Source organism: Coffea arabica, chromosome 8c, assembly GCF_036785885.1.
Source record: "Coffea arabica cultivar ET-39 chromosome 8c, Coffea Arabica ET-39 HiFi, whole genome shotgun sequence".
Lineage (NCBI taxonomy): Eukaryota > Viridiplantae > Streptophyta > Magnoliopsida > Gentianales > Rubiaceae > Coffea > Coffea arabica.
In genome coordinates, this window is record NC_092325.1 from 42871392 (window position 1) to 42884665 (window position 13274).

Sequence of the window (13274 nt, forward strand, 5' to 3'; positions counted from 1 at the left end):
ATGTAAACAAATATGTCATAGATTTGTGCCCAATAATGTGGTATGCTTATACGTCAATCCATTTAACAAATACAGTGGTAGTATACGATCACACCATTTACAATTCTAACCAACCGTCCACGGTCCAGATTCTCAATCGAGATAGATCAATACGAGCCACCATTATTTTTGGAAGTAAAATAAGGCAAGGATGGAGCCCTCAAAGCTAAAAAAATGTGAAGATAGTTGTTGAAGAATCAACGTCTTCTTTATTAGTTTTAGAATTAAAGAAAATTTTGAGGTTCCTAGCCTATGGGGACCATCCTTGTAACGATCTGACTTAAAGTATTGTATCGAAATCTAATCTAACTTAAGTCAGTATATCAATCGTATGGACCACGTCGTACACACTGTTGTCTACATCTACACAACTATAAAATCAGCAATTTCCTTGCCAAGACCCCAGGAGAAATCGAGTATGTAGCGGAGCCTGATGAAGATAATAAAATAAAATAAAGAAAACATTTTTTTGACCTATAAGAATAACTTTATTTCTTATTTGGCTAAGTGGACTCATAGTCTACGTGTAAAATAGATTTGATGCTTGATAGTAATTTCTTGTCTTGAATAACTGATATTCAAATTTAATAAACTCAAATTATAGTTTTTTTTTTTAACAAAGAGCAAACTTCATTAATTAAATGCTGGAAATCGTCCAACAAAAATTTAATTTACATCATTGCAAGCAGGTTAAACATGTATTAGAAATAGCAGACCGGATCTGCAATTTAACACATATACAATGAATTTGAAGAAATTTATAGTTTAGACAATGGTTACGTGACAAAAAGCAAACTTGCACATAAAATCCAATCAGCAAATTATATAGATTCATACTTGTAATTTTTTTTTTAAAAAAAATTATTATGATTATTATTTTGCTTTGTGCAAGAAAATTAGGTCGATAACCTCGCTTTTGTATTAGGATAAGACGAGAAAGGTGTATTGAATCGCTTTTTTTCCTATATTCTACGAGTGATATCAACGGATCTAGGCAACGAAAACACAATTCGGGGCCTCTCCGGTTGTAGATGCAATCGCAAAAACAAATTTGCTGCTCAAATTAATTGGCAACCGATCTTAAACTGTTTGAACCCCATTTTTTAAATTAATTTACTAAATATTGAAGTGTAAATTGTCTTCTATAGAATGGACCATATTAATCCCAAACCAATTAAGATCATTAATGGTTCTCTGCAATGAATTGCGGCTATCCCACGGGAAAAAAAATTTGTGCAGAAGCCAACTACTAAGCGCATGCGCTTTTTGTCGAGAATTGACGCTTGATGCAATTGTGATCTTGCGTCGGGTCAGATCAGATGCTCTCACTAAAAGCTAACCTTTTAATATCTCCGCATTGTGGCGTTGACTAAACCTTTCTTGAAAGCTTTGATATTATGCATTAAGAAGGTAAAATCATAACGCGGATATTTTTCTTGACAACCAGTAGAACTCTCGTAGTTTTTTTTTTTTTTTTGACAAAAAAGTAGCAAAGCCGACAAATTAGTATTCAAATTTGTTTGATTATTTTAATAAATTTGACTGATTTATTTGTCGTATTGAGTTTGAAAGAGCTCCTTTTTTTTAATATCAAATTTGATAGTTATTGAACATAAAAAGCGGTTCGAGTTTGGTTTGAATAATTGGTCAACTAAATTCGAACCATCTCTTATCAAACTAAACTCAATTCAAAAATCGAGTAATTTGATTTATTTTTCAACCCTATTTTTAGTTTCAATGAACTGAAAGATTGAGGTTAAATTTAATTTGTGCTTAGTGTTTATTAAGCTCAACCTCGCATCCAGCATTCTATATAATTGCCATTTTTCAGCTTATTGTAAAGACCAAATATGAGAGAGATGTTATTATATTCCAAGGGTGCATGACTCGGTTGGAGGATCACTCGCAAAAATTTTTTTTTTTTTTGGAATAAGTTAGAGGTCTATTTACAATCACTCCCATCTTACCATCCGACCCAATCCTCCCTCGACAATCATTCACACCTTGCTGCCAATTTGCCAGGTGGTAAGAGATGCATTTGCTACTGAATATAATATAAAGTAAACCACGCAAGTTACGCTACTAACGCCCAGTTGCCCTCCTGCAATGCACTCAGGAGTCAGGTTCTGGAAAGGAAGGTTCTACTCTCAACCTTCTACGCACTTAAATGGCCTTAGATTAAGGAGTTCAAAAATGATGATGTCTAGTGTCTACAACCATGACCGGGTAAGGAGTGAACCCGCTTCAACTCTGCGAAACTAAGTGGTGGAATAGATAGGCTATGAACCCTGTAAATTTGACAATTAAATCCAGATTGACATTTTTAATCCAAATTTTTACAACCTCGACTTTATTTCAAAACAAAAACATTAAGGTAAAATCATAATATTCTAAGTATTTTAAATGAGTACAGCAGCTTGATATGGAAATCAAAACCTTAAGCAAGTTGGAATTATCGAAAGGGTGGTTTTGTTTTTTGTTTTCACTTTTCATAATTTAAACTTTTAATATTAATCCTTGATTTCATAGATTCCATCGGTTTAGCCAGTAAGTTAGTGACCTACTAATTGAACCATTAACCCGTTGAAAAGCCCCGAGTGAGTTGGGGTTTAATAACCGTGCTAGAAACCAAATAATGTACATGAATCTCACAGTATTTTTGTGCACGCATATGGTTGTAAAAATCACTACAATATTAGAATCCGCAGAAATCATCTCAATCGTTCAATAAGCAATAAAAACCCCCAACTATCCTTGCCGGCTTGGGCCAGTCGCCAAGGACCCCAGCAAGTGCTCATCCTCCTCTCCGGCTTGTTAATAGTGTGTAGTGTGTATGGATAATGGTGATACCAAAAAGACAAAAGATAAAGGAGGGTCATTCTGCGGGATCAAGGATTAATGCGAAGTTGGCTTCCTCTTGAACCTTCAAAATTTTTGATCAGGCCAAGCCGGGATGATTCATTCCCATTTGTAAACCTTTTATATTCAAGTCAACTTTGAAATTAGAGACATAATATGTAATCTAGGGACGTACGTTTAGTTAGTTAATCGTGCATTGCAAATGGAGTTTTCCATTTCAGACATGATTAGCTATCTCGGCCGAATTATAATCGGAACGGAGGGAATTAATACGATATTGATATCTGAATTATCAATAATTTCATATCCGCGATGATTATATATTGGCCGATTCAAACATATGATGCATGAAATCGACCAAAATATCTGAGTCAATTCGAAATCGGCTCCGATATATTTTTAGATTGTGCATTTTATGGTATTTTTTATTTTTAGTATTTTTTTCAGATTATTTGAAAATTTTTATGTGTTATAATGCGCCGATATCCAATCGATATGTTGCGATAGATGTCAAACAACTATGACCGTGATCCACGACAAGACCACGACCCGCGACGATGAACCATGATTTCATAACATTAATATAGGTAGGTGCTTAAGTTATTCTTTTATGAGTTTATCTAACGAGCGTCTAGTGAACATTCGTTAAAAGAAAAAAAAAAGTAGTTCAAGTGTTAAATTTTTTGATAAAGAAAAGTTAAGTAGAAGATGTGCAATGCATTCAAGTGATAAGTTGTGTGCAAGATTGGATTCAATAACTGTTATTTATTTATTTATGATGATGATGAGTGAGGGAAGTTTACCCTTTGTTTGTCAAAATGTATAGCGTTGGTTATTGGTATCTTACTTGCCATAAGTCGAGGACATAGTGTATATTTTTATGCCGAATTTCTAGATTCCTTATCATGGTCCACGGTCTTCATATCCAATCAACATTCACAGGATCAGAAAGACAGATATATCAACGGGGCTTCAAGGGTCGGCCCCTTCCATAATACTGCTCCGCTGTTCTTTTTTCTTATACTAATATTTTTCTCCTATACATACATATATATGTATATATATTCCCATCTCAGAAGTTTAGAAATGGGGTATCACAAGTTGTCTTTCTCTTGTACAGTAGTTTTTTTGCAACAAAGTAAAAGATAAAACAAAGTAGCAGGAGTCGTCAATCTATTTGATAATTGTGTCTTGAAACTTTTTAGTCCCTCGAAAGAGAATCCAGCTCTGTGATCAACAGACAAAATATTGCATGCACGATTAGTTTCGTATGCGTATTAAATTTCTTGCTAATGATGTTTGTGTGGTGAGACCGGACTAGGCCCCACCCTTAGTTGTATCAAAAGTCCATATGAGCTTACATCTAATCATAAGAAGGCGACACCACATTTAGTCCTAGTCCTTGCTTGAGGTTATATAGAAAATGACGAGAGTGGAAAGAAAGACCAAAAACTATTCAACCGTACTCAAAATTTTTTAACCACTTGGAATTCCATGGTATGGTCGAATTACTAGTATAATCGTGTCTTGTGAATTCCATGGCTGAAGCAAGGATGCCTCAATTTTCTTCCCTCTTGTTTCTCTGGTATCCCGAGGGGTATCATATCTGCTTTTGGATGATGGCTTCTTTGGAAAAACAGAAACAGTGGGATCGTTGAACCAGACAACTCTTTTCACTGCACATCTTCAAATCTCGTGTATCAACTCCGCTTCAGAATGCTTCTCAGGGTAACCGGGTTGCAGAAGTCTTTTCAAGAAGCTTAGGCTTTGCATCCTCTACTCTAGCAGACTGTTGGGCCTTACGAGATGGATTGTCCTTGGCAGTCCAATTTAATATCAACTTCTCAATAGTTAAAGTGGACTCTTTGATTGCCGCAAATCAGACAACATCATCAATTCTCAATGTGTATTCACCTCACTTACTTGATTGCAAGCAACTCATGGGCCGACTTGGGCAGGTCACCCCGAGGCACAACCATTTTTGGGGCTGAAAAATTCAATGCGTGAACGTGTTAGGTGTCTACTCTGGGTTGATTGATGCTACTTTTGCAGCTTACTTCATCTGAACTCCCCCTTTGCATAGTAATATTCATAAAGAAGACACAATTACAAAGCGTAGAAAATTTTTCACATCCGGAAATTTTGTTGCCATTTATGCAACGCCAAGCGAATTGAGTAATAGTTTTTGGACTGCTAGATAGGTTGAGAGGTCGGCCGTTGCAGCAGTTATGATATGTTTAATGCGCCTTAATTAGATGAAATCAACTGGAAAAGAATGGAATGGCAATAGCTTTGAGGCTATAAAGATGCATGGCTGATTACTAGTTCTCTGGGCATCATTATCAACTTTGAATACATAGGAAATTCTAGAGGACTGAATGAGGTTTTCAATCGAAAAATGGTTAGCCACACATATGTTTTTATGGGTTCAGTAATTGAAAAATACAAATGATTTGAGGATCTAAAAGAGGCAGTGGATGTTGGAGGAGGGCTTGGTGCTACTCTTGAGATGGGAGTTTCCAAGTACCCAGAATCCGAGGGAGGGATCAACTTTGACTTGCCATTTGTTATCAAGAATGCCCCACCCTGCGCAGGTATACCTTTTATTCATTTCAATTTCTGAAGATTGGATTCGAACTAATTCTTCAAATTCGTCTCACCCCCATAAGGGGCAATAGAAATTTATTCAGATCAACTGGTTCTAGTTTGTGTGTGTGTGTATATATATATTCGAATTGTCTAACCTGATAAAAGAATTAGTTCATTACGTCAATTTCCCTGCTACATCTTTTACAATGAGACAGAGACTTGGCACTACTTTTTTCTAGAGCTGTTAATCGAGCCGAGTCGAGCCGAGTATTTGGCTGTCGAGCTCGACTCGAGTTTAATTCGAGCCGAGCTCGACTCGAGCTCGTTAGGAAAACGAGCTTTAAAATGTGTTCGAACTCGGCTCGTTAAATGTATATGTGGCTCGAGTTCGAGCTCGAGCTCGACTCGTTTATCACAAACGAGTCGAGTTTCACGAGTTCGAGCTCGAGCTCGTGCAAATTAACCTTAATAAAAACCTATAATTTTTAATTTTTATAATTTTGATTTCTAAAATGACAAATATGCCCTTCATTAACGAGCTCTAACGAGCTACTCGAGTATCAAACGAGCCGAGCTTACTCGGCTCGTTAACTAAACGAGTATGTTTCGAGCTCGAGCTCGACTCGTTAACCAAAATTAACGAGCCGAGCTCGAGCCTTAACGAGCCGAGCTCTAACGAGCTTTCGAGCTACTTGATTAACTTAACAGCTCTACTTTTTTCCTAGGTGTGGAGCATGTCGAGGGAGATGTGTTTCAATGTGTTCCTAGAGGGGAGGCAATCTTACTCAAGGTCAGTGCTAAAAACACGTTAATTTATTCTACAAGTAGTGATAGACATACCCAAAAAGGAAAAAAAAAACTATAATTTGCCTAATAACTAATTAAATTTAATTGCATATCATCTTTGCAATTCAATATTAACTAAGAAACGTTATGCTAAGTGATTTTGTTTTTGGACATCATGAATTGCATGTGCATGCATGGCTTTTTTTTTTTTTGGTATAATTCACGGGTGTCTACATCCGTTTTACGGTTTGCGACTGATCCTGTTTGAGTCAGGTCGGGCCTCATAGGGGTAGCTCTCCCAACGTCATTTTTTTTATTCTCATGAGTTTCGAACCCGAGATCTCATGATTAAGGATGCAAACCCCTTAGTTGCATGTGCATGGTTCTTATTTGTCTATAACGAGTTCTTTCTAAAATGCTAGTTCTGTATACTACACGACGGGACCGATGACCAATGGCTTCAGCATTCCTATCTCTATATTCCAATGTAGAATAACGTTTTCATTTTCCAAAAAAAAAAAGCTCATAAGGTTTTCATTGGTAAAAAATGCTCTAATCCGGCCTAGCTCTTAGATTTTATAGAATCATGAGACCAATATGCTTATTACTATGTTAGCCACAGAGTGCAAAAAAGCGTTTGGTTTAATGTCACTTTTACATTGAGAATTTTATCTTATCCAAAATTACTCGCTTTGATTTCTTATATTTAAGCACACTAGTGAATGTCTCAATTTTAGTAATAAATGCATATTAAATGTAAATAGGATTTTTAGAAAGAATCCGATTCCATCCATTAATTGCGAACCATTCTCGATCCACATAATCAATGATAATTTACAATTACAGTTGCATTTGTAGAGGCCCCTCACCATGTTTTGCAATTCCTCCTCGAATTTGCATATTTTGAAAGTACAATAATAAAAAAAAAAGAATAAAAGATAAAGACAGAGATTTTCACATTCTCGGCTTTTTCGACAGCAGACAGTCACGTATGACGAGTTAACGACGCCACATGATTGTTCCAGCCCAGTCCCGATTGTCCGGTTTTCTAACCCGCCAACCATGTATCCAATTGCCTCCAAAAACGTCGCCGTCATCGGGGCCGGCGCTGCTGGGCTCATCGCTGCACACGAGCTCCGACAGGAGGGTCACAAAGTGGTGGTTTTTGAGAGAGAAAACCAAGTGGGAGGCATATGGGTCTATAATCCAGCGACCGAATCCGACCCTCTCGGAGTTGACCCGACCAGAAACCTGATCCACTCGAGCCTCTACGCTTCTCTCCGGACCAACTTGCCTAGAGAAGTAATGGGTTTTCGGTCATACCCGTTTTTGTACAAAAGGGGAAGTCACCGGGACCCGAGAAGGTTCCCGGGGCATAGAGAGGTATTGGAGTATTTGAAGGACTTTGCAGTTGATTTTAAATTGTGTGGGCTGGTGAGGTTCGGAACTGAGGTATGGCATGTGGGATTGATAGAAAATGGTAAATGGAAAGTGACGTCAAGAAAAAGGGAGGGAAATGCATATAATGATAGGAATCAAGAAAAGTTGGATGAGGTTTATGATGCTGTAGTAGTTTGTAATGGGCATTATACAGAACCCCGACCTGCAGAAATCCCAGGTACCACCTCAAAATAGAAAAAAATTTACTTGTAACGTTGAATTTTATGATTATAGTACTATTATACGATGCTCTGATTTTGTTGACTGAACTATGGAATATGCAAAATGGAAGTTATATGACTTAATCAACGATAGAGAATTGGGTTGGAAGGAATAATCTAGTGGGTTTCATCTGTCGGGAGTTTTTTTTTTTTTTTTTCCGGGTATTATGTTAAAGGTGTATGGAATTTCATTTTGTATTTGTATGAAGAACCAAACTTTAATGAGTTGAGCTTGTTGAAAAACTGGGGTATTAAGATTGCTGGCTCAAGATTGGTTTTTTATGCTGTAGACTTGTAAAAGGTGTTCCAAAAAAAAAAAAGAGGACAAACTTTAGGATGCCAATCTTGTAAGTCTCGAGAGGCTGAGTTTCAGTTTTCCCGGTAGATTTTCAGTTATTAGCTTTTTGTTTAGGCGAGCTGTTATTGGTGGAGAAACTGAGCATGATATAGCAGTATCAAACTTTGAAGGTTGCTTACGTTTTAAATTAGTTTGTAATTATTTTCTTCGTTCAGGACATTGACATTGAGGATATCTCGTTTTTGGTTTAAAAAATGTTTTGTCTGGGATAGGGATTACGAGAAAGAAAATTTCAGATGATTTGGTAAATTGCATATTAGCAGATAGTGATTTTGATCCTTATGTATTATTACAGAGGTCTCATTTCAATGTGAACCGTAAGGTTCAAGGTTGTTTTATTCGGTAATTCTTCTTTCCTACAATGGCAACTTAAATTGTTTACTTTGCTGTTCTCAAATTTTGCAACTTCATCGTTGTTCCGACTATTAGATTCCTATCGTTTTATGGCTTTCCAATGTTTGAGTAACCTACTGTGTCATTCTGCAATAGAAGTACTCATTGTATGATTCTGGTTATTCATATTATACAAACATAAATTTCGATCTGTTCTTGCTAAATTGCAGGGGTTGAAGGATGGCCGGGGAAGCAAATCCATAGCCACAACTATCGTGATCCTGAACCTTTCAGAGATCAAGTATGTGGCAGGTGTCCCTTGTTTTCCTTTTGTTTTTTCTTCATCTAAATCTCGTCATCAATCTCTTAGAGCTGCATAGCATACTTAATGGCTTAGGTTCGTTTTGTTTTTACATTTTTTATTGTTCCCTGTGAGATTTTCTAGGAGTTGTGTGCTTTAAGTTAAAGAAATGATTTTAAATGTCTTTAATAATGTTTATTACTAGTGTTTCTTATTCTCGATTTACTTGTGCCAAGATTCATTATCTGGAGCTTGTTGACCTTCCAATTGGTTCATTAGAGGACAGATAGCTCTTTGAACAGGTGTTAAATTTATATGGCATGACTTAAAGCTGGCAAACATTTAGTGCTTCTCTTTTCTGAAGGCCTTTATACCATCAGAAGTTGACTAGTCTATCGTTCTGCGATGACAATGGATTTGTCTGGGTTGCAATCTAAGCAGTAGCATAAAATTTGTTTTCACAATTTGTTTAGCACAGAGGTGCATATTCTTGCAAGCGACTAATTAGTTGATGGGCGAGAATGCATCGGTCTGTGATAGAAGGGCAAAGAATAAATTTTTGGCTTCACTTTGTACATAAGAAGTTGGCTATGGTGCAGTAGGATGTTGTTTTAGTATAATTAGAGGCTTAATCTGTGGCATTGGAAGGAGAGCATTTAGAATAAAATATGACTCAATGGCAAGATGATGGTTTTTTTAACACTATTTGTTCTCTTTTTATCAACCGGATACCAATTCAACATGCCCTGACAGGTGGTGGTATTGATAGGGAGTGCAGCTAGTGCTGATGATATCTCCAGAGAGATCGCTAAAGTTTCTAAAGAGGTTCATATAGCATCAAGAGCAGTCCAAAATGGCATCATGGGAAAGTTGGCTGGCTATGATAATATATACCATCATTCTATGGTAAAATTGCTGATCCTGTAACTGTAAGATATCCAGCACAGGGTTTTTAACAATCAGGTGCTAAACGTTTTAGAATTGGAGTGCTGAATGTAACTGACAATCACAGATAGAAAGCACACACGGAGATGGTTCAGTTGCTTTCCAAGAGGGTAGTGTAGTCTATGCTGATATCATCCTGCACTGTACCGGGTATTGCCTTGATTTTGCTTGCAACTATTAGAAACTATTGCTTGTACTATTTATTTAAATACAGAACTAAGATATTCTAGTTGAAGATTTGCAATAAATCATTATTCATGTTCTTTAAGGTACAAATATCACTTTCCGTTCCTTGAAACTAATGGCATGGTAACTGTGGATGACAACCGTGTGGGGCCACTTTACAAGCATATTTTTCCTCCAGCTTTAGCGCCATGGCTTTCATTCGTTGGGTTGCCGTGGAAGGTCTCTTGCATATATTCCATGTTCGGAGTTGATGAACTGTTCTGGTTGATAATCCATGTAATTGATAAAAGCAATCTTTTTTCCCTTTGACTGCTAGGTTGTACCTTTCCCCTTGTTTGAATTTCAGAGCAAGTGGATAGCTGGTACTTTGTCTGGTCGGCTTTCACTTCCTTCTCCCAAGGAGATGATGGCTGATATTCAAGCTTTCTACTCATCAATGGAAGCATCTGGCACTCCAAAGCGGTATACTCATAACATGGCTGGTTATCAGGTAGAAAATGCTCGCCTCCTTCTCGAATTGATGTCATTGTCTAGGATATCCTGCTTCTGATTTGATTTTGCTGCAGCTCTACATTGTCATCTTTCACCAGTGTGACCCTTTTTGCACTTGCTTTTCCATGGACCTAGGCTAGAGTTTTTAATTTCTGCCCAACTCAACTGATGCGTTGTTTTATATCGCCAGTTCGAATATGACGATTGGTTGGCTGCTCAGTGTGGTTGTCTGCCGACTGAAGAATGGAGAAAGCAGATGTATGTTGAAACTTCCATGAGAAAGAGGTCTCAGCCTGAGACATATAGAGACCAGTGGGAAGATGAACACTTGGTCAGACAGGCACTAGCTGATTTTTCACAGTACTTTTCAAAAGTTCCTAGTAGCTAGATATCAAAATCACCCTTCTAATTGGTTGATTTGTTGATCGGGTTTGTTTATTGTTTGATCCTTGATTTTCTCAAAATCATATAGACTGGTGAATGGTGGCAACACAGTCTCACGAGTCTGTAATTCTCATGAACGTAAACACTTGCAACTCAAGAAGTTGAATAAGAGGACTCGATGTTACATTTTTTGTCCAGCTAATGAGAATAATTCCTTGAACTTTATTTTTTTTCTCGTCTTAAACTCATTTGCTAAATGGGGTATCTTGTAAAGAACAGTATCAGTTAAAAAGAGTACAAAAAGATCAGCATCAGTTAAAAGGAAGGAAAAGCCATCTACGACTGCTTGTTCTCGCACCAGAGAACAAGATATCGTCCACAGAATACTGTGCTTTTGGTAAATAGGCTTAAACCGGTAATGTATTGTACAAAAAGGCGTGCACCAGCCGGGAATCGAACCCGGGTCTGTACCGTGGCAGGGTACTATTCTACCACTAGACCACTGGTGCCTTGACGCTTCTCTAAAATTCAGGTAGTCCATTAAAAATGTATTTCGTCAAATCATCGAAGTTCACTCTCAGAGGTTCTGGTCTTCTGCATTGAATCTCTATACAAGCAATATGTACAAAAATTTGCGATGCCGAAAAATAACTAAAACATATACGAAGAGTACTTGGAGACTTTGAGTATTAATTGGGAAACAATAATTAATATCTCTTAATAATCAAATTCCTTTTGAGCTTCTCTACTTCTTTTCTCAATCCCAAATAAAGTTTTTTTTGCCAATAGTTTTGCCAGTTCTCCTATCAAACTCCTAATATAGGGATAAACTACTTAAAAAGCCCTAAATTATTTCATTGTCAACTTTTGACTGCATATCTATAGTAACTCTTAAATTTGTACGTAAACAATAAAAAAAGTGTCAAATTTGGATCCTTCAATCTACCACTACTATTACATTTCATAGATCTAAATCCAAAATTTCATGGATCTAACAACATAAATAAATTTTTATTGTTGAGCGACCAATTTGAGATTTAAAATGAATGACAGACCAAAAATTGATAATTACAATAGTTTAAGGGCTCCCTAAGTAGTTTAACCTAAATTTTCTCTATTTGTAGTAGTGAGATGAAGAAAGAACTAGCAAAATTTAGAAGTTTCAATGTGTGGGAAAAAAGTTATGAAAACTTTTCAAATGAATTTATATATTGAGAGCACATTGTCAAAGAAGGAGAAGTAGAGGTACAGTTAAGTTTTTATTGATTGGTTTTGATCCAAATAATAGAGGTGAATGGTTTATTTTTCATTGGTCAGTGTGTTAGTTTGACATAGAAAAAGTGACAAACAAGGAATAACATCAAATAAATATCTTATTAAAGATGGTAGAGACAAAATTCTTTAATTATCAGGGCAAAATTATAAATTTCTAAGCAAAAATTACAGATTTTGGTGAATTTAATGTGGGCAATTACCCCCAATGCCCCATTGTCGATCCGTCTCTGGGTTAAAAACTTTGCTTTGCTGCAGTGCCTATAATCAACTCTCCGTTTCAACTTTCATCCCGTTGTATCTCCGTCTCTTTTGCTTTGCTGAAGTACCTATAACTTTAACTCTCCATTAGAAGAAAGCATAAAAATAATTAATTTAAGGACAACCAAGCTCATTATCTTCGCCTCCACATTTTCTTATACCAAAGAGATCATGGACTTCTTAGTCTTCTAAATAACAAAAAATGGTAATTAAGTGTGTGCGAGAAACTAACAAAGTGCATGAATATCATTTCGAATTAAATTGACGTGATTTGCACATTCCCTAAACGTTTGTAGATCATGGAGGAGAATGATTGAATGCTAGAGAAGTTGACCTTGCAAGCTATGCTGCAGGAGGAGTAGCGATGATGGAGGTTTCTCTCACAAACATGGCAATGGCCAGTTTCAACCTTCCATTTTCCTTTAGTAGCGGTCGGTCTTTGATTCAAGAACAGTACTTTTTTGCCATTGGATTTGTATGGATGCGTGGTTCAAAACTCCATACAAAATAAGAATATGAATGCATAGGATGAGCTTAAATATCAGCGCGGATGATGATAAGAGTAGCAGATGACCTTTTTCCCCCCCCTTTAAATGAATGGGAGAAATATTGGGATGAATGAGAATTGAACTGCCATCTAAAACGATTAATTAAAAGACACTCAACCTTTAAATTTTATTCAATTTTCCAGAGCATTAGATAATCGGAATATGTTCTTTCCGAAATGCAAAGCACCAACTGATCCCTGAGAAATTTACAAAGCCGAAGGGGCAATTAGTTCTGAAATGATATGTGCAAAAGCAACGGC

At 36.7% G+C, this 13274-nt stretch overlaps 1 protein-coding gene and 1 non-coding gene across 3 annotated transcripts; one reads left to right on the plus strand and one right to left on the minus strand.

Moving 5' to 3' along the window:
• The first annotated feature begins 7198 nt into the window (after positions 1–7198).
• LOC113705251 (flavin-containing monooxygenase FMO GS-OX-like 4) lies at positions 7199–11130 on the plus strand. Of its 2 annotated transcripts, none has more exons than XM_027227043.2 (7): positions 7199–7891; positions 8856–8926; positions 9680–9832; positions 9939–10021; positions 10141–10276; positions 10404–10547; positions 10740–11130. In XM_027227043.2, the coding sequence occupies exons 1-7, from the start codon at positions 7336–7338 to the stop codon at positions 10935–10937; spliced, it is 1341 nt and encodes a 446-aa protein (XP_027082844.2). In that variant the 5' UTR covers positions 7199–7335; the 3' UTR covers positions 10938–11130. The 2 variants fall into 2 exon arrangements, with proteins under 2 accessions (XP_027082844.2, XP_027082843.2); XM_027227042.2 differs by having other exon boundaries at positions 7204–7891; positions 10374–10547.
• Positions 11131–11371: 241 nt separating this feature from the next.
• Positions 11372–11442, minus strand: TRNAG-GCC (transfer RNA glycine (anticodon GCC)). The gene has a single exon. It is a non-coding gene; the product is annotated as a tRNA-Gly (tRNA).
• Positions 11443–13274: the final 1832 nt, after the last annotated feature.